Source organism: Columba livia, chromosome 7 (genome assembly GCF_036013475.1).
Source record: "Columba livia isolate bColLiv1 breed racing homer chromosome 7, bColLiv1.pat.W.v2, whole genome shotgun sequence".
NCBI lineage: Eukaryota > Metazoa > Chordata > Aves > Columbiformes > Columbidae > Columba > Columba livia.
The window spans coordinates 19,830,723-19,850,950 of record NC_088608.1 but is presented as its reverse complement, the minus strand read 5'-3'; the positions used below and the strand labels follow the sequence as shown (position 1 = coordinate 19,850,950).

General features: G+C 35.1%; 1 protein-coding gene across 10 annotated transcripts in view; it reads left to right on the top strand.

Annotated features, from left to right (window-relative positions):
• TTC21B (tetratricopeptide repeat domain 21B) overlaps nt 1-19,675 on the top strand; it is a 35,229-nt gene extending 15,554 nt beyond the window's left edge. For 9 of the 10 annotated variants that reach the window (XM_065069680.1, XM_065069681.1, XM_065069682.1 and 6 more), the window contains 15 exons: nt 91-329; nt 603-675; nt 1,696-1,806; nt 2,740-2,878; nt 5,027-5,133; nt 5,934-6,122; nt 9,087-9,197; nt 10,336-10,417; nt 11,163-11,313; nt 11,801-11,962; nt 12,360-12,555; nt 14,258-14,482; nt 17,170-17,290; nt 18,494-18,561; nt 19,484-19,675. In XM_065069680.1, coding sequence (XP_064925752.1) covers nt 91-329; nt 603-675; nt 1,696-1,806; nt 2,740-2,878; nt 5,027-5,133; nt 5,934-6,122; nt 9,087-9,197; nt 10,336-10,417; nt 11,163-11,313; nt 11,801-11,962; nt 12,360-12,555; nt 14,258-14,482; nt 17,170-17,290; nt 18,494-18,561; nt 19,484-19,561 — 2,052 coding nt within the window. In that variant the 3' untranslated portion in view covers nt 19,562-19,675. Of the gene's footprint in view, nt 1-90; nt 330-602; nt 676-1,695; nt 1,807-2,739; nt 2,879-5,026; nt 5,134-5,933; nt 6,123-9,086; nt 9,198-10,335; nt 10,418-11,162; nt 11,314-11,800; nt 11,963-12,359; nt 12,556-14,257; nt 14,483-16,702; nt 17,044-17,169; nt 17,291-18,493; nt 18,562-19,483 lie in introns of those variants that run through there. The other variant, XR_010473838.1, reaches the window with a different exon arrangement.
• Nucleotides 19,676-20,228: the final 553 nt, after the last annotated feature.

Sequence of the window (20,228 nt, the reverse complement as noted above, 5' to 3'; positions counted from 1 at the left end):
GTTTGTGTAATGCCCCCAGAAATTCATTTTCTTATGATGTCTTTATATTTGACTGTTCAATGACAGTTCTGTTGGTTTTGTTATTTGCAGCATGAAGCTGCTATAATACTGCAAGAAGCCATTAATGAATTTTCTGGAACTCCTGAGGAGCTAAGAGTCATGATTGCAAATGCAGATCTGGCAATTTCTCAAGCAGATGTTGAACAAGCCTTGACTATGCTTCGACATATTACACCTGAACAACCTTACTTTGTACAAGCTAAAGAAAAAATGGCAGATATTTATCTTCAGTACAGGAAAGATAAGAAGTTATATGCTGGCTGCTATAGGTAAAAGTTTGTGGGGTGGGGGGTGGTGTATTTTTATAGATTTTTAATGGTAGCATGGTGAGCGCATTTTCCCTTTCTAATACAATACATCAGAAATATTTAGTGACATGATGAATTCATTTGAGTAAGTGTTGTGACATTTGAAACAGAAGTTATAAGTCCTGTTTTGGAAAGATATCTTGGATTTGTTTTATTTTTGCCCCATTTGTTGTTGTTTAGGTAACCAGTATTGACATGTTAAATACTGAGCAAAGGTCTGTCTTCTCTTTCCAGAGACCTAGTAGAAAAACTGCCAAGTGCTCATACTTTTCTTCTTCTTGGTGATGCATACATGAATATTCAAGAGGTAAGTGCTTGCTAGCAACGAATGGAATGATTGAGTCATTTGTTGACTTTGGCAAGTTGAGACAATGTAGCATGCTGACTCTTACTTTAGGATGTAACAACACACCCCCCACACCCCCCCCCCCCTCCCCCACCCACCCACACACCCCTCCCTCCTTGCTGGCTACAACGTGACTATTCTAAATTAAGAAAATTTATGTATTCTAATAACTGATTGGATGGAAGCGAAGGAGAGAAGTACACTGACCCGTAGGACTAACAAAAATCTGAAGTGAGAGCTAAATTAAATTCAGAAAGAAGTTGGAGATGTTCAGAAAGATTCTAAAGCTTAGAATAATTCTAGGTAGCAGTTCTCATGTTATAAGTTTTTTTAAAAAAATTAAATTATTGAATTCCTATACAATTTTAATGTGCTTTGCTTTTTTTTATGAAATGGAAATGTTATTCAGTGTTTGTAGAAGACAATGTAGTCAGGTGGACATAGGAATTTAAATGATATATATTTGAATTAATATTTTGAAAGGAGAGTTTGGGTTAGGATGCGTAACTGATAGTTTAGATTACTAGTTTGGGGATCTGTAGGTGATGAATTGTTGCTTACTTATTAATGTTGGTGTGTAGTTTTCTCCTTAATCAAGAATTATAAAGCAAAAGGGAATTTGTTTAGATTGGCTATAATATGGCTAGAGGAGAGAACTGGATGGTCATCCAAGACAGTAATAAGTTTGTTAAATAGTGAAAATATTAGTAGAGAAATTTAAGTGGAAAAAGAATCAGGTTGATTCAAACTTATTTGTTTGCCAAGTTCTCTCCACATTCTGTTTTAGCATGGAAATGTAAATTTGCGTGGGCTTTATGCTTCCTGCAATTTCATAGTTAGCATTCTTCCCTCAGAAATATTGCAGTTTATTAACCAGTAGTACTTTGTAGTCATTCCTGGAGGTTTTAACAGGTTTTGTTTCCTTCATACATGTTTTATCTTAATCCTGCACTGCTGTGTTTTTATCTTTTACTGTTCAAGCCTGATGAAGCCATAGAAGTCTATGAGCAGGCCTTGAAGAAAGACCCGAAAGATCTGGCTTTAGCAAGTAAAATTGGAAAAGCCCTAATCAAAACGCATAACTATTCGAAGGTATTCTATAATTACTGTATTAGGCTAAGAAAGTATTGTGTCCATTATTGTCAACATCAGGCTTTGCCTGACTTTGTTTTCAGGTTGGGTAGAAGAAGCGTTTCACTTTAAAGTGCTAAACAAAATCAATATCCAGGAGTTAAGTTTGTAGATCCCCTTCAAAATATCTGGTCGGTCAACTCTGTGGCCCTTGCACAAGCATGTTTAAGTATGTTCTATTTTAAAAAATAAAAGTTAATAAAAGTATTTCAAATTCACTTTGGAAACTTAACTTCTCAACATCATTTCAGTTCTCATTTTTCCCTTGGCTTAAAGACATAACATTCTATTCAAACACTATATAAGTTGTTATTTTGGAGTGGCTTTTTTAAACTTAGCAATGTTCTGGATCAATAAACTATTATTGCATTTTTTTTTTCTTGAGTAAATATTTGAGATTTTAATTGATATGATTTTCAGTTTTTATGTTTAAAAATGCAAAGAGAGAAGACTCCTTTTTATTAGATTATGCTTAGTTGGTATTTTTAAACATCTTTCGTCTTCAGGTTTTGCAGGTAGACTTTGGGAAAATATTTGTCCTTTGTATACAATAGAGAGGGACTGGAATTATACAACTTCAGCAGCTAATGAAAATGTAGTTTAATTGGTAGCGATCCTGTCAAAGATAAAATGTAATGATGGGGTTAGGCTATGTGAATGCATGTTTATCAAAATGTGGGCTCTGGCTTTAATTTGGCATTACATTTTGGAAGCCTGAACTTGCAACTAAATAACATTTTTAATATAGTATTTATTAGAAATGACTTGGTTACAAGAAAAGAGAGGAAAGTGGAGAGAACTCTAGGTAGCGTGTCATTAAATACCTGAGTAGTAAGGTGGTTGTCTTTAAGATTTGTCTTTAACATGCGGATTTTTTTTGTTTCTTCCTTTTAGGCAATCAGTTACTATGAAGCTGCATTGAGAAGCGGTCAACAGAATTTCCTTTGCTATGATTTGGCTGAGCTTTTAATGAAACTGAAGCAGTATGAAAAGGCAGCAAAAGTACTTCAGCAAGCTTTAGATCATAAGCCTGGTAGGAATATTACTAGTTTACAGCAAAACATACAATTTATACTGTTGCTTGTCTTTTCTGCATGAATCTAAGGAATAAACAAGTTCCACATAAACTACTTTTTACCAGTAAAAAGTAAGAGACAAGTGATAAATGAGAAATGCACTCTAAAATAAACTCAACTTATATTTAAAAGTGCTTTTGCCAGGACTTTTAAACTTGGAACATCTGTGATAGATGAAATCAGTAAATACAACAGCAGAGCTCTACACATGCAAATATTTTTCTGTTCTGTGGTTAACAAATGATCAGTTTCTGAACTGAGCAAGTATATATAAGTCATTCCTGCTGTGAGGGAATGGTGATTTAGCTGGTGAATTCTACCCAGTGTCCTCAGAGCAAAGAGACTGAACTGGTTGAAGACCTCTCTTTTACTTTATAGGAATATGCACTAACACAGCTAAACCTTTTAGATTTTTTTTCCTTGTTTTTGTTAAAAGGCAATGAAGAAGTTTTAAGGTGTTTAGTTTGAGCTATGCTCTTAAGGAATCTTTTTGTAATGGTTTAATCATATTTGTTAACTTTTGTGGCTATCTCAATACAGAAACAGTATTATCAAGTCTTATTACTAGTCCCTTCTATAAGTTTTTCTTCTGTTGCTATTTTACTGGTCTTTCATGTTGTGCAGGGAAATGTTGCTTTTCTTTCTTATTTACTGAACAAAATCCTTCAATTCAATGTTCTATTCCTGTCTCGGTTAAGCTTTGGAGGATCTGGCTAATGTAACAATCACACTCAAGACAAGATCTCCTAGTGTGGAAAGATAAATTAGCAGTAAATACAGTTTTCCCCATGTACTTTAAAATCTTCTCTTCCATCTTAAAATGAAGCAAAAAGTACATAAGCCAGCACCTCTTTTGTATGTATTTGATACACAAGCATTCTCTACATGAAAAGAAAATGTTTCTCATTGGCTGATTAGGAAGATTATTGAACAGTTCAGTCTGTTTTTTTAGAAATGTTAAATATCCTTCATTTGTGGAAGAAAAATGAAATGTAGGAAATGTACTAGAGGGAATAATCTTATGAGGTTGGCTACATGGCCTAATTGCCGATTTAGAATAGCTTGTCACGGTTAGAGCCCTTTGAAGACAGTGTGCTGATAGAGCATAGCTCAACATACTTTTATTTTTCTAATTTTCTTAAAGATAAAACATGAATTTTAGTGACGTATGTTTTTAATGTGGAACTGTGTTCAACATACCACTTTGTCAATAGATTAAAATGAACACAAGCAAGGGAGAGCTTGTATTCTTCAAATATTTTATGCATATATATTTTAACCATTATTCAAAAGGGGCTTGCTGCTTTTTGAGTAGACACTGGCATATTTAATTAAAGTAACTTTTCGTGTCAGTTCCAGACTCTAGCAAAAGAAAGGTAGTTTAAGGTCTGACTAGAAATTTCATCAAACAGTCTTATGCTTTTTGGCTATACAGTAGCACCCATGGAAACAATGTGGATGTTTTTCATTAGCTTTGAGGTGTATTTAGACAAGAAATGTCAGGAGTGGCTTTATTTCCTGTCTGCTTAAATCAAAAGCTTTTCTCTCATGTTTTTGAGAATGCAAATAGACTAGACAGTGTTTCTGTGTTATTTTGGGGGCTCTAAAGCAGCTTGATAGAGTTGCTTAATTATACCTTGCCATTTTCATTGGGACAAACAACAGGTGCTCTTGAGGATTTTGAGTATCCTTGGGGAATCAAGCGAGGCTTCTTGGTATTACTGGGTATTTGGAATGGTCACTAGTTCATTTCTAGGTCAAAGAACTGGGGACAATATTGAACTCTGTCTGAGGGACTTGAATTAGAATCCTCGCTCCAGTGGGAGAAAACCCAGGTAACTCAGTCAAGAGAATACCTGATTCTTTTCCCTTTTGAGGAAAACATCTTTTCAAAGTCTTTGGCCTTGAATTTCACTGTTTGTAGGTTGTAATGTTTGCTCTGCCCACTAAAAACATGAGTCAAATCACAATCCTAAATACATAAGATCAAGATGTGAAGTTTTCACATCAGCTCTTCCTGGAGTATGTAGAAAGCTTCACCTTACTTTGGCTTTACCAGGATCCGTTCTTACAGGAATCACGTTTGTTTAATGTAATTCTTACAGTTAACGAATTGTCTTCTCTGATGGAAGATGCACGTTACCAGGTGCTTCTGGCAAAAATTTACAGCAAAATGAAGATGATTGATGAAGCTGTTGTTTCACTGCAACAGGTAAAGGGGAGAACAAAAAACTCTATGAAAGCTTGCCACATCCTCACTTTTATCCCTGGTTTCACTTTTATTCAAGATTCTAACAATAATATTTTTGTGAATGAGGAAAATGCATACATGGTAGGGATAAAGCACCGGTGACTGGTGCAAAATGTAAAGAGCGTAAGTGGTTACAAAGACTAAACTTTTTGTGAGCGGTGTTATCTGAATTTTAGATCAAAATTCAGGCTTTTACTGGAAGCGTGCATTCATACGTGCCTTCATTTGTGTATGGAGCTTGTTTGTACCACACTTTTCTTAAAGTATACTAGGGGTAAACTGGATCCTTCCCCAGCTTTTTGCTTTAATGTCTGGTTTCTTATGTTTCACAAAACAACACATGTATGTTTATGTCAAAATTATGTTCTATACAGTGTAGATTATACATTATTGGATTGGCATGCAGTTGTCATAAGGAGTGTGTTAGAAAAAGCGTACTGGCTTTCCATCTTCTTGAAAATGTTGAACATTAGGTTGGTTTTCTGCATGTTTTTAATGTGAATTTTGGGGAAGCAAGGCAGTTTGAGACAGGTTGTTGAGGGGGAGATATTGGGGATTGTTTTGTTTTGCTTCTCTTCATGGATGTTTTTTATAGTGGAGACATTTTTTCCTGCTTTTTTATTATTTGGGTGTTTTCACCTATAAAATACATAGTGTGCTTATAGAACCTTTTAAAAATTTAATTGCATTACTTTAAAGTACATAATATAGAGTTCATGTCTCAGAAAATTTTGGACTATTCGCTCCTTTCCCCCGCCTAGGCTAGAGAACTACAAGCCAGAGTGCTTAAACGGGCTCAGATAGAACAGCTGGATGCAGTTCCTGCACAGAAAAAGTTAGCAGCTGAGATTTGTGCTGAGATTGCAAAACATTCTACAGCCCAGCGAAACTATGAAAAAGCAATTCAATTTTACAAAGAAGCTCTTGTACACTGTGAAACCGATAACAAGGTCAGTTCTCCCTCTGAGTATTTTGCAGTTTTTCCATTAAGTTTTGATATCTAGGAATGTATTTTGCTAATTATCCACAGTGTGGAAGTATATTTGCAATTATTTCTGCTTTATGATATGGACAGAGCCTTGAACTTTCTCCCCTTCATTGCTTCTTATGATAAAATATTTGTATGTATTGCTAATTTCTGCCTCTTACATAAACTGCTGATTCAAGTGGTGGTCTGCGCGGGCTCTGAGTTGGCCCTTAGATTATGTAGTCAGCCTGTTGTGTACCAGTTGCGGACGTGGTAAGGTGTGACATGGTAATAATGGAGATTGTTTCAGTCTTGCTTGTTGCTTGTCTTCTGGAATGAAGAACCAGTGATTTCAGTCAGTTCAGATAATTTCTGTCTCTTCTGTATTTGCTTTAGTAGTTTCATACTTTTATTCAGACTTGATAGGATTCTGAATTTAGTCACAAAACATTGCTGTTGTTGAGCAGTGGTTATTGCGCTGCTTCTCTCTTCTCTACACTGCCTCTTTCTCACAAGTTTGCCTCTTGATAAATGCTGGTGACTTTATTTTTATCCACTCTTCCTCCTTTCACAGCCCCAGGTTTTAGAGATAAGAGAGGGAAAAGCAAAATGCTAGGGAATTTGTAATGAGCACCAAAATTAAGTGTCAGCTTTAGTGCGTTTTTTAGATTAAAATAAAAATCTTTTTTTTGTCAAATTTCCATTATTTTCTAGCGTAAGTCTGTTGTATATTTAGGTGTATGTGAAGACTTCTTATCTTGCCGCTTCTTATTGCACAGCTATCAGATTCACTAGCTGCTAAATTATCAGCACATCACCTGGTTTTAATACTTGAGCTCATGTGTTGTGATTTTAAGAAGGTCCTTACTAAAGCTACAACTTCAGCATCTTTAAGACAGGCTTTCCTCAAGGCATCCTGTAAGAATGGTGGAGAAGAAAAATAAATTGGGAGAGGAACAAAAACATCCTTAAAATCTTAAAAGAAGGGTAACTACCCCATTCTACTATTAAAAGTGAGGAGACTGCCTGTCATAGTACAGGTACAGCGATGGCTTTTGTGCTATGGCATCACAGTAATTCAGTATCAAAGCCTTAAGCTTTTTTTTCTTTCACATCAATACTGAAATACCGGCATGGCATTTCCCTTCAATTCTGGCTAAAATCATACTACTGAGATATTCCCAGTGTTACAAGATATGCTGTGCAGTGATGTTTGTACTGACTATCTCTGTGAGATGCACTTACTGGCGATTTTTGCTTTAATCCTACTTTGCTAGCAATACAGAATACATTTACATCTTAGACAATCTAAGTGAATTTGTGAGTCAGAATTTGTTCCCTGCTTAGAGTACTGAAAGCAAAATACTTTTGGTTACCCACAACTAGTATAAATGAGTCACCTTACTCTACTATAATTTCAGTAGATTTGAACTTATTTTCTTCCCTTCCTTTATGAAAACATTGCTACAAGGTTGGAATTGAATTCTTTTAGATTACGAAATACAGACTTGAGCTGTTATACACCCATCTATCTCTCAATGTCTTCACAGAGTTTACTTTCCTTAAAATTACATACGGAGGTGCTGGAAATTCCTTTGAAGCTGCCTGTACCTTGTTTTATCAGAACAAAATTTCCCATAATCTAGCCAAAGTAACCCAAACCAGATTTTAAATGTTGCATTAAAGAAATTATTTAGCTAAACAGAAGAGATTACAGTCAATATTGTAAGGGTTTTGTGTTGTGTTGTTTTGTTTGATGTAGTTAAATCTGGTACGTAATGCCCCGCCTCATTTTTCTGACCAGGTAAGAGGCAATGCATTTTCCAGATGCAGACTTGAAGCGGATCACAGGCTGCACCAAGCACGTTTCACAGTATCATTGGTTTTTGGGTCGGAGCTGAAAATTTAGAGCCCACTTTGGGTCACTGGAGCCTAGTCAAGAAGTCCAGTTTAACTGGCATTCTTCTCTGCCTTGCCCAAGGCAGGAGGTGTTCCATAACTAGCAGGCTGCTTTTTTGTCTTCCACTGTGTTACGCATGTAAGAACAGTGGCTTGAAGAAAACTTTCATAATTAAAATTCTTACATGCCTGCTATCTCAATTTCATTTCAATGCTTACCCACCTGCCTTTCTGTTTCAGAATTGTTTAGTATATGCTTGAATATCTAAATAAGAAGAAAACAGTTTTTAAATATTATGCAAATAGCCTTCAGATCCTGAACAGGATGTTTGAAACTCTGTTTTGATTCAGAAGTGCCTTTCGCAAGTGTAACCAGAGAGAGACTTGAGATGCAATTATAAATGCCTCCCTTTCAAAAACAAAATCAAAACACCATTTAAAACTAAACAGGAGTGACATTGCTTACTGTTTGCCTACTGCTAATTTTACTTTGTGATTGGCTTGTTTTCTTTAATGGGAACTCGATTAAATCTGTGGTAACTATTGCATTTATCAACTTTTCTGTGGCATTTAAATCACAATCACTGTGCTCGGACTTCAGCCTTAAGGATGCATGTTTATGTACATTTCAGTTTAATATTTATTCTGCGATTGCTTCTCAGAAATGGATCCACACAGAGTCTTAATGTGGTAGGTTTGGAAATGGAAATAAGAAAACTGTTTCTTCTGGAATTTGCTTATACTCCAAAACCAATTGATGAAAATTATTCTTACCAAAGTATTGAAGTCTTCAGAACAATGCTATCTGAGTGGCTCTGTTTTCAATGTAACTTCAGAATAAGCCTCTGAAGAAAAGTTTTATCTGTTTTAAAGGTGAGGGAATGAAAATGAATTATATTACTTGACCAAGAACCCATAGGAAACAGCACAGAAAGCTCTCTGCTTACAAAAGAAAGAAATTTTCCCTGAGGCTCTGAAATCTCAGGTTAATACTTGTAGAGCTGAACCAGCTTTCTTCATCTTTGATTACATGTATTTTAATCTACAGGCAATGTTGGAACTTGCACGTTTATATCTTGCACAAGATGATACTGATGCCTGTCAACATCAGTGTTCCTTACTACTGAAGAATGACCAAGATAATGAAGCAGCAACAATGGTATGTGCTGTTATACCCATCCTGTATCAGAAGTTTGAGGTTTGTGTGTCTGCAATGCAATGGATCAATAAAATACTATTTTTAAGAGAGCCTTCAGCTTCCGATTTCAAAAATATGTGAAAAATGCAGTACAACAAAGTGCAAGATGATGTTTTTCTGTTTATGTGGGATAATGATTCAATATGAAGTTTCTAGCAATCATAGCCTTCATTCTATCTTAATGCAAAAATGTGTCTTTAAAAGCACTAGTGGAGGAAAAAGTAATACTTGTAAAATGGATTAAAGCATGGGTTAATGCATCTTCTATTAACAATTCACTGATGGTCAGGGAAGAAGTTTTTTTTCCAGCACAGTAATATTAAGGCAACTATCAAAAAAAGCTTTCAGAAGGAAAGAATTGTGTACTTAAGGTGGTTTTACATCCTTATACGATCATAGTTGATCATATTCCTAAACAATTTTTAATCACAGCTACAGATTCTCTGTATACTTCCTGGTTTAGAAGACAGTTCAGTAGATTGAGCAGCTTTTGCTTTAACATATTAGGAGCAAAATGATTTTAAAATGGAAATAATTTATGTTCTCACTGCAGTCTAACATCTGGAATTTATCCTAGTATTGTGCAAGGAGAGGGGTAATGGCACTCTTAATATATGTTATTAAATCTATTCTTTATTAGTTACTTCTCAGAGGAGAAAAGCTGAAATGAAATAATTTGTTTTACTTCCATGGCTGAGGTGGGCTATGGTCTTTCTTTCCTCCTAATTTTAAACTAAATTTGCTTTTCTATATGTTTAATCTGCATTTATTGGAAATAAAATTAGGAGTAAAACTATACAAGGAAAACCAAAATATTTGAAAAGTACATTGAAGTGGTTTATGCTTCTTTAATTGCTACATTAAGTGAAAAATTGAGATATGACCCTGTTCCTGCTCATTATTATCCTGTCTGTCTGTATATAGACAGTGTTTATTTTCTAGGGAGTAATGAAAAACCCAACACAATTTACAACTTGTGCAATTCCTGCAGAACTCTAAAGTTGTAGTTTCCGCTCCGTGCTTTGAAGAACTAGAATTAATTATAAACCGCAATCTGAAATATTTTATTTTGTTTTTTCTAAATCGGTCGATATTGTAGATGATGGCTGATCTCATGTTCAGGAAGCAAGATTATGAACAAGCTGTCTTTCATTTCCAGCAGCTCTTAGAACGCAAGCCAGGTGAATATTCAGCAGTGATATTTTTAATTCTGTATGACACGTAGTTCTAATGAGAGAGAGGAATAGAAATTGAAAAAAATACTTTGTATGATTAAAAAGAAATGTGCTATTTATAATGCAGTGGATACTAAAACCAAAAACATGAAGTGATTGTAGGGGAAGATGGGAAAATTATTTATCATAGATACAGTAATTTGCTGCAGTGTAATGTGCATCGTTTACCTCAAGCAAAATATAGCTGGGGTGTTATTTACTTGTAACTGTAAAGCACTTTCTCCTGTGTTTAAGGTATCAAGTGCATGAACACAAAGCTAGCATTTTAGTTTAATATAGATAAAGGAAACTTGTGTCAGACAGGAATAAGTTGCTTTTAGCAATTTGCAAATTACAAACAGAGAGAAAAAGGTACTAAAATCTGTTAAAATAGTACTGTAGTAAATGTAAAGCTTTCTAGTGAAGCTTGTGCAAGAAGTTGTGAGAGTGCAGCAAATACTTTTGTTTGAGTACTTTGGAAAGTTAAGTACAATTATATTTTCCTTTATACATTTTTTTTTTTTAATAAGTATTGCAAGTATCACTTGATATCTTCATTTTTGTATCTGTGGTTATTATGTAATATGCCTTATGTATTACACCATATATCATTTTTGTATGTGAAAACCACAAGGTGCAAGCTCTTTATTTCTTAAGAAATTAATACAGCAAATAACTAGAATTACAATGTCCTAATTATTTGTGTATTTAGATAACTATGCAACCCTCTCGCGATTAATTGATCTGTTAAGAAGAGCTGGGAAACTAGAAGAGGTCCCAAGATTTCTTTTAATGGCTGAAAAGCATTCTTCCAGAACAAAGCTTGAACCAGGATTTCACTACTGCAAAGGACTGTATCTTTGGTACTTGCAATTATAATTAAGATAAGGTTTATTTGATTATGTGGTACATATTTAAATTAACTTTCTTGTCATCGTTCAAAGGTGCTACATATAGTGTGATATGTAATAAAGCACTAATTTCCTAATTAGTTGACGTGCTAGGATTTTAGGAAAGGTCTCATTTTCTTTTCTGAAATACTTTCAAATGAGCTTCTCTTTAAAATTAAGCTATTTTATCTGTCTCACATACACCTTTCATATTTTCTGCTGTTAAAATGGATATTCTTGCTGGTTTGATAATATAGGGTTAGTTTCAAATTTTAGAATTTATCAGGCTGTTTTTACTCTGCAAAAGCAGGTTCCTTGCAATAGTATGCGTGCTGTTCAATCTTTGCATTATTGGTGTGTGCAAGTGTATCATCTGTTTTTAAATACTTGGGTTTCTTTTTGGGAGCTGGGACAGGAAATTTTATTTGCCCAGCTTTAAATATTTTAATTATCTGTTTAGGTATACAGGTGAACCGAATGATGCACTGCGGCATTTTAATAAAGCCCGAAAGGACAGTGACTGGGGACAGAACGCAATCTACAACATGATTGAGATTTGTTTGAACCCAGATAATGAAACTGTGGGTGGTGAAGTCTTTGAAAGTCTGGATGCTGACATAGGGTAAGTGAATGAAGTAAATATTGCTTGGGTTTTTCTGCCATCCCCTTCCTCTGCTGCCCCTTAATAATGTGTGCTAACTTAAATTCCTAGAACTTTGAGTCCATCTAATGCTTTGAATATTCAACTTACTATATTGTGAGAGACCATCCTAGACTGTAATAGGTCAGTCACAAGCAGAAAATATAGATGATGTTATCGGGAATCCGGGTCACTTGCAGTGTTAAAAATAGCTTGTTTGGTTGGATCTACTGTTGTTACAGAAGAGAATGAATGTAGAATGCCTGTATAGCAGAGCCAAAATGACATGTGTTTATCATGAAATTGGTACCAACTTGTAATTAATTTGGTGTATATTAAAAAAAATAAGCTTTTACAAACACTTTCTTTCTGTTAACAGTAATTCAAAAGAGAAGCAGCAGTCTGTGCAGTTGGCTGTAAAAACAGCAGAAAATCTTCTGAAGGAACTCAAGCCTCAGACCATTCAGGGTCACATTCAACTACGAATCATGGAAAATTATTGTCTCATGGCAACCAAACAAAAATCAAGTGTTGAACGAGCATTGAACACTTTCACTGAAATAGTAGTGGCTGAGGTTAGTAACCTGTCTCATTTCCTCACTATTCTCTTTCATACTGACTGCACATTTTTTAACTAGTCTCACAGTTACATTCAGGAATAGGGGCTGTAATAACATGCTGAAATAACACCTTCTAGAAGTTTTCAGTTGGATTGCAAATTTATAACTCTAAATGCTAATATTGCCAATTACTGCAATGTGAATAGACTATTTGGTTTGAGTTGCTGGGTTTGCTTTTTAATTCCCAGTCTTGCCACCAGCATGTCTGATGATATAAGTCTATCCAGTACCTTCATTCTGTAAGCAAAACCAAATATAAGCTGCCTTCGTGTACTTCATGGCAATTTGATGGAACTTAGATTCCAGGGCAAGATTATCCGTCTGCTTAAAATTCATCCTTATGATGGAAATCTTCATTATTTTATAGCTACTTTTAGTCAGTAGCTTTAGCATTAAGAAGAGACACTCTTGTTACCAGCACCTTTCAACAGATTTTATTTAAGCACGTGTAGACACATTTAGTCCATCAGAATGCCAAGAAATATTTCAGTTACTACTACCATTAACTGTGTGCTACACTGCTCCTTGACTGAGTTGAGTACACTGATGCTCATCTTGTGTGTAAGGCAGTTTAGAGGATCACAAACAAGGTGTCCCTCTGCCTCCAGTACTGGCTTCCCAGTCCTGCTCAGAATTGATCTGAGGTCCTGTGAATATTGAATGTTTTTCATCTGGTGACACAGTTCCAGCAGGAAAAATGCTCCAGTCTATCTAGTCTTCTCTCCAGGGTCACATAAAATATACAGTGTTAATCTCCTCAAAGGTTATTGATCCATGCTAGGTGTGACTATTGAGGAAGAGGTGGGATGAGTTGATCATTATGCGGAAGAAGGTTTTTTGGTGGATTGTTTTTTGTTTTTGTTTTATTTTTAATGCACTATGGCAAGGCGATTTACAGCACAACCCTACAAAGAGGCAGAATACTGATAGTGAGCCAGGAACATTGAGGGGGAGAAAGAAGCTTTTAAGTTATCTGCTGGTAGAATTACTCTCTGCATTTAGCAAGCAGGTTTGGGATATGAGCCCTGTTCTTATCTATACTCTTTACTGATAAAGACAGGATTTTAAAGATCACACTTGCTCCTGCACTTCTCACTGCTTGCTCGAGGCTCTTGCATAAAGCAGTGGCTTTTAAGAATCCTGTTTGTTTTACGTAGCTTTTGGATAACAGGCAGTTTGGACATGCATTTTCAGGATCTGTACACCTAATAATAGAAATTGGTGTCCCTGTTATTGACATTTGACAGGCAGTTCTAAAAGCAGAAAATACCACTTGTATTGTAACTTCAACTGAGTTCAGTTTCTATCTGTATTTATTTGTTTATCAAAAGGCTAGATCTCAGTGGTATCAGAATGTTTCTTGTCGAGTTGAAACACCTGTGGATGCTTTCAGTGTTTTCTGAGCCCAAAGAAAATTGTTTTGACCCCAAACTTGTATTCAGCCTCTTAGTTATTCGGTGTGGTGTTTATCATTATTAGTCTTACAGAAATGATCATAGCAATAGATGGAAAACATGTTCGTAAGAGTTGATATTCTATATTTACTGAGATTTAGCATTTGGTTTAGTTTTCACGTAGCTGGTGAGAGTCTAATTTCAAAAAACCGTTAAAAGCAAAATAAAAAAGCACCAAGCAGTCACTATTCTTTTTGCTGCAGAAGGATCATATACCAGCACTTTTGGGAATGGCCACAGCCTACATGATCTTGAAACAGACTCCACGAGCCAGAAATCAGTTAAAACGGATTTCAAAAATGAACTGGAATCCAATTGATGCAGAGGAGTTTGAAAAGAGTTGGCTTCTGCTTGCAGATATATATATTCAATCTGCAAAATATGATATGGCAGGTGAATTATTAAAACGATGCCTTCGTCAGAACAGGGTGAGTGCACATTGAAAGTAACCTTAGTAAACTTCTTTTTTTAATTAATGTAAATGTTTGGGTTTTCTCTGAAACGTGATTTTTGAGATGTATTTCTTTTTCCAATTGCCTGGTATCTCACTGAAGGAAAAGCAGAGCAAATGAAGCCAAGAAACCAGCAACTTTACACTGGAGCGCAGTAAACAAACCTGTGAATGCTGCTTAGTCATTTTTATTCATGTTCTATAAAAAGTTATGCAGGTTTTAGCTGTGGTGACAGTAGAAGCTTAAGGTGTGTATGGAAAGTCAGAGAGGCATTTTACTGAGTCTGACAAACCTGTTGAAAATGTAGCCATATAAATTTTGGATACTTGCTCCATTTATTAAGAGATATTATCTTAATGTCTTAAAGTGTGTTTTCAAACATTCATGTTCATAAGCCTGCTACTATAAAGGATATTTTTTTTTGATACTAGTATTAATCCTCTTGTGAAGATACTGTCTGATAGTTTGTCTGGGGACAAGCTCTGATGTTTTTACCTCAGGGTTTCTGAGCAGGCAAACTCTGCTTTGACTATAGGAACAGGCACAGATCCTAGGTCTTGTGCTTATTTTTCAATTTGTACATTTTTGCTGTCACATTTTTTCCATCTATATACTTCCCTTCACATGAAGCATATCCAATAGATACCTGTGCTGCAGGTTCAAGATACTGTTTTTAGTACACAGATTTTTGTTTAGGAAAGGACCTGATGCTGTGTATTTCTTTTTCCAAATTTACCAGTATGAAAGCTAAAGTTCATTTTTAAGTCATATTTCTGCTATCTCCTTGAGAAGTTAACTTTTTTTGAACTTGTACTCTTTATTTCTAAATATAAAATGAAGAGGCAGCTATAACAGCTCTTGATGTGTTTCTGCAGAGATGCCTCTTAAAATAGGATATACTCAATTTCATTTTTACAGAAAATAAGTTTGAATTTAGTTGAGAAAAAAAGTCTCCCGCGAGGTCAGTTACACACTTGTCCAGATGCCAAGAGAAGCTGCAAAATCTATCCAAGTGGAGGATAAACATGAGTCATCTTCCAAAATAAAACATACCTTGAAATAGATGCTCTGTTGAGCAGGTGTCTACCACAAATGACACTTCTCAGAAATTCCCAAGCAGCTCTGAAAACATAGCCTATGTTATCCTACCAAGTAACAATTTCTAAAGAGTCTGAGACATATGAAAGACTTGGATAAACAAGCTCTGCTTTATAGTAATGAGGATGGCAAATTACAAGTCTCCAACTCCAGTTCCTTAACAAAATAGCACAGTAAAAATACTGACTTTTCTCCAACATGGAAGCAGAGCAGCTAAGCAGGAATTGTACTGTGCAAAGAGATGCTGAATATTTTAGATCTTTAGAATATCTTGTTAATTCACAACACAATATTTTGCATGGTATTCTGCAATCTGGAAGATTTTATTAGATTGAGAAAACATGTTATTGTGATTAATTAGTTTTTAGGTTTCTTTTTTTAGCAGTGAGAATTGAATGATGTGGATCTGTATATACAATTTAAGTAAATATGGTGAGTGAAAACTTCATAGAAGTCTCTTATCTTGTAATATGGGTTTGTTTTGATTTTAAAAGACTTAGGTTTGGTTAGTAAGATCCCAGTGAGCACATTACTTCTATGAAATTAGGATTTCTTACTGATTGCTCTTCTTGATTTTCATCTTTTTGTTTATCACAAATGAGAGGAGGAGTGTATTTTTATCTTCCAGGCATTCCCATACTACTTACCCCAGCATGCTGTGATTTGAAAGCTTCTCATCTGTAGATTTTAGAAACCTAATTGGAAATAGTGAAGATGGAATGTAATTTGTATCTCAGAATTTCTTTACTCTGCCTATGTAAACCAGGTGCACATTTTTAGAGAATCTTCAGTTTTCTCTTGAAAATATTGGACCTATTGGCAGCATGATAATATAAGCTGTTCACAGTAAGGCCAGCTGGTAATTAGTTTTGCTTATTTTTGAATTTTTTTTTTCCACTTTTTGTATGAAGTGTAAGATTTCTGTATGAATTAGTGTATCTTTCATATTAACTTTTACAGCGTTAAATTGATTTTCATGTAAGTGTAACATAAGCAAAGCTAATATTTTCATCTAGTGCTGAATAGTTTTTGGATGCTTATAGCTTGCTGCTTGGAGTTATACAAAATGAAATGTTTAATGGTTTCTGTTTTCTTCAGGATATTTGGGTCTGTCTTCAGCTTTAAATGGAAAATCACAATGCAAAACTGTTTCCAAAAATAAGGCTGTGAAAATACCTTTTTAAGAAAAAGTGAAGCAATATTTGTGGAAGATAAAATGATTTCCGGCTGGTCTTGACATGCGGCTGATGTATGGCTATTAGATTAACTGAGAGGGGCATCTACAGTGTTCCTGGAGGCTTTAAACATTTTTAAGAGTAGTTGCAGTGTCTTCGGTGATGAACTCTCTACTTGACTCAGAGTAACTTAAGAAGTCGCTGTGCAGAATTCCATATAACTGATTTGTATTACAGACGTGTTAAGACTAACTTGTCATCAAAGTTAGTACAAATATCACTTATGCTTTCCACTTGCACAGATTTGAAGTATTTAAGAATTAAGCTGTTGGTATTATTATATATAAGCTTTCCTAAGTAAAATTGTGAATGAATATTTATATTTTGCAGTCATGCTGCAAAGCTTACGAATACATGGGATACATAATGGAAAAGGAACAAGCATATAAGGATGCAGCAATAAATTATGAGATGGCCTGGAAATACGGAAACCAAACAAATCCGACAATAGGCATGTATATAGAAGCTATATGTATGATTTCATGCACTGCAATAGGAATGGAACAGCTACCCTTTGCTGAAAAGACTGCTTTTAATTTTCCACAGAGATAGAGTATTACTGGTTTTCTTCATGTAAAACACACAGATATACAAAGGTGTATTTAACAGTCACTTGGAAAGCCCCCGTGACCAGAGGTAGCAGCTTTATGATTCTTCTGAAGTTTCTGCATACTGTTTTAGTACAAGGTTTGGTCTGAAACAGTTTTAGTTTGCTCTTTCTGAACAACTTTGTCCTTAAGTGTACAGTATTAATTTTTAAGAATGTATTTATAGTAATGCAGTATGTACTGTCTATGGTAGAGAATTTTTTATAATACCCAATATATAGCTGATGGTGGCAGATCATTGATTTAATTATTTCATTTTGATAATCAGACAGATTATCTACTTATATGGATAAGGTTTTATATACATGTGTAAGGATTGAAAAAATAAATTATGTAAATGTCTTTAGCTATATCCAGTTTAATAAAGGTGCTTAACTGGAAATTTGGGATACAATTCAAGTTCCAATGTGGATAGTTAATTGAAGCCTATGCTAAGCTGTCTCATTTTTAGACTGTTTTGGTGTAGGAAAACTTTTATGAACCCTATACATAGAATAAAATGCCTTTTCTTACTCAATACCTGGAGTCTGTCTCTAGGTCTGAAGGCTGGTGTGTTCCACAAATTCTGTTCCAGGTTTTGAGCTATGCTTGTGGCCCCTCAAAAATACATACTTTGTGGTCTCTTTTTAATTCCCTAGTTTGTTATTGCTATCCTGATTATTTTTTCCTTCTTTTGTCCTTTGATAATGGAACTGCCTTTAGAGAGGGACAGTGTATTGTAGGTCACAGTAAGAAGCTCTGTGGGTTACCATAGTAATTGAAAGAGGACAACCATGATGTATTCTCTGGAGTAACACATGCTCTCCAGAATAATGTCTCCCTTTGATTCACATATTAGCTATCAGTGTGTAAAGGACTTTTGCTTAGTTCTTGAGGTGATTTTCAGTAGCGATTTTGATCTCTACAGGCTTATATGAGAGAATAGTAGGAAACAAATATACTAACTATAGAAAGATGCAGTGACCAAAATTAATTTGAATGTGATATTTTCATTATTCAATACAAAAACTGAAATTGTCACCTTTTTCCCCCTCTTTTATGTACAGGTTACAAGCTGGCTTTCAATTACCTGAAAGGAAAGAGATATGTTGATGCAATCGATGTTTGTCATAAGGTAGAATTTGTAGATGTACTTAATACTCTGTCTATGGTAGCAGCATTCTTTTACTTAATGATCCTTTTTTTTGTTGAGTTTAAATTTCTAAAATACATGGCTTAATGTCAGAAAGTTTCCGAAGTTTGATTAAATTGTATATCCTTTACATAATCTGCTTTATCCTGAGCTCCTTGGCCACTGGGTAAATAAGAGGTAAAGTGACTGGCTATCGTATGTGACAGCATATTCAAATAGCGGCACCTTCTTTTGGCCTTCTGGTTGCAGCTTGGTAAATCCATAGGGAAGTGTGGCTGAAGAACTTAATCAAATCATAGTATCAGTCACACTGTTAGAAAGTAACTTCCAGTGTTGTCTTTGTATGGTCCTAACATAAATAGAGCAGATGCGGAATAAGAGGAAGGGCTACTATTGCAGAAGCAGAGTGAACACTATGAATTAATAATAATTATTATTATCAATAATGAAATCAATTATATTTGTTCTTTTGGGGGGAAATAAAGATAACTAGAAAGGACAAATTTAATGGAAGGATAAGAAAGAGCCTGAGGGAGTGAAAACATAAAAGCAGTTTATCATGGCAGAGCAAATGTACTTAAAACCTTGGAAATGTCTTCTGGGGTCACTGTGCTGGCTGCAGGTGTTTCAAGCCACCCAGAAGCTTTAGCCCTTGACCCCTGAGTCTTTCGCACCAAGGTGACAGGCCAGTGTGCAAGGGAAGAAAGGTGTCTTTGATAAAGCTGTTCTTGACCTCTGAAGGTGGTAGTCTCTAGCACAGTTAAATATGTATGCATTCTTAAAACAAACCTGTCATATTGTTATTTTAGTTCTGAATGTGTAAACTCAGTGATGAGGGGGATAACCAAAGAAATATTCTTTCCTTTTAGACACAGAACTCTTGGGTTGTTTTGTCTTTTGACAGGTCCTTGAAGTACATCCGAACTATCCGAAGATCAAAAAGGAAATACTCGACAAGGCCCGTGCATCACTAAGAACATGACTTTTTTTTTTTTTTTTTTTTTTTTTGGTATCGCTTATGGGACTTGTTTGTTTAATCTGACTTCCGAAACTATGAATTAAATACTGGATTGACAAAGACCATACCAGCACAAAAGTATTGTGAATATATTTAATTATACTAGACATATGGATTATTTTAATGAAAAATCTGTAGCCCTGAAAGAAATTGTGTTTGAATTGATTTTCCACTCATGCTTTCTATTATCTACCTGTCAGGTTTCCATTAAGAGAAATGTATAACACCTTTAATTTGGAGTGTTTCGTCTTTAAACATTGTATGTGTTGACAGTGCAGTCATATGTGCAGAAGTTAGCAGTCACTTTCTTTAATCCATATAAAACACCTTTCTGGGTAAATGGTTTTGATTACAGGGGATCATGATCTTTTCACACATAGAAAATAAATCTGTGGATGTTTAAGGGAGCAATAACGTGTCGTAAATGAAGGATCAGGCTTTCTGTCGATGCAGGCTTACTGAAAAAAACAAATGCCTAACAAAAACCGCTGTTACACTGCTGTATTTGGTTTTCAAACAGCACTTGATTTTGTATGTATTTGACTAGAAAAGTAATGCTTTGGCATGAAAAGAGAATTTTTAATACTAGTGATTAACTTTCTTAAATAACCAATTTCAGTTTCCTTAGGCA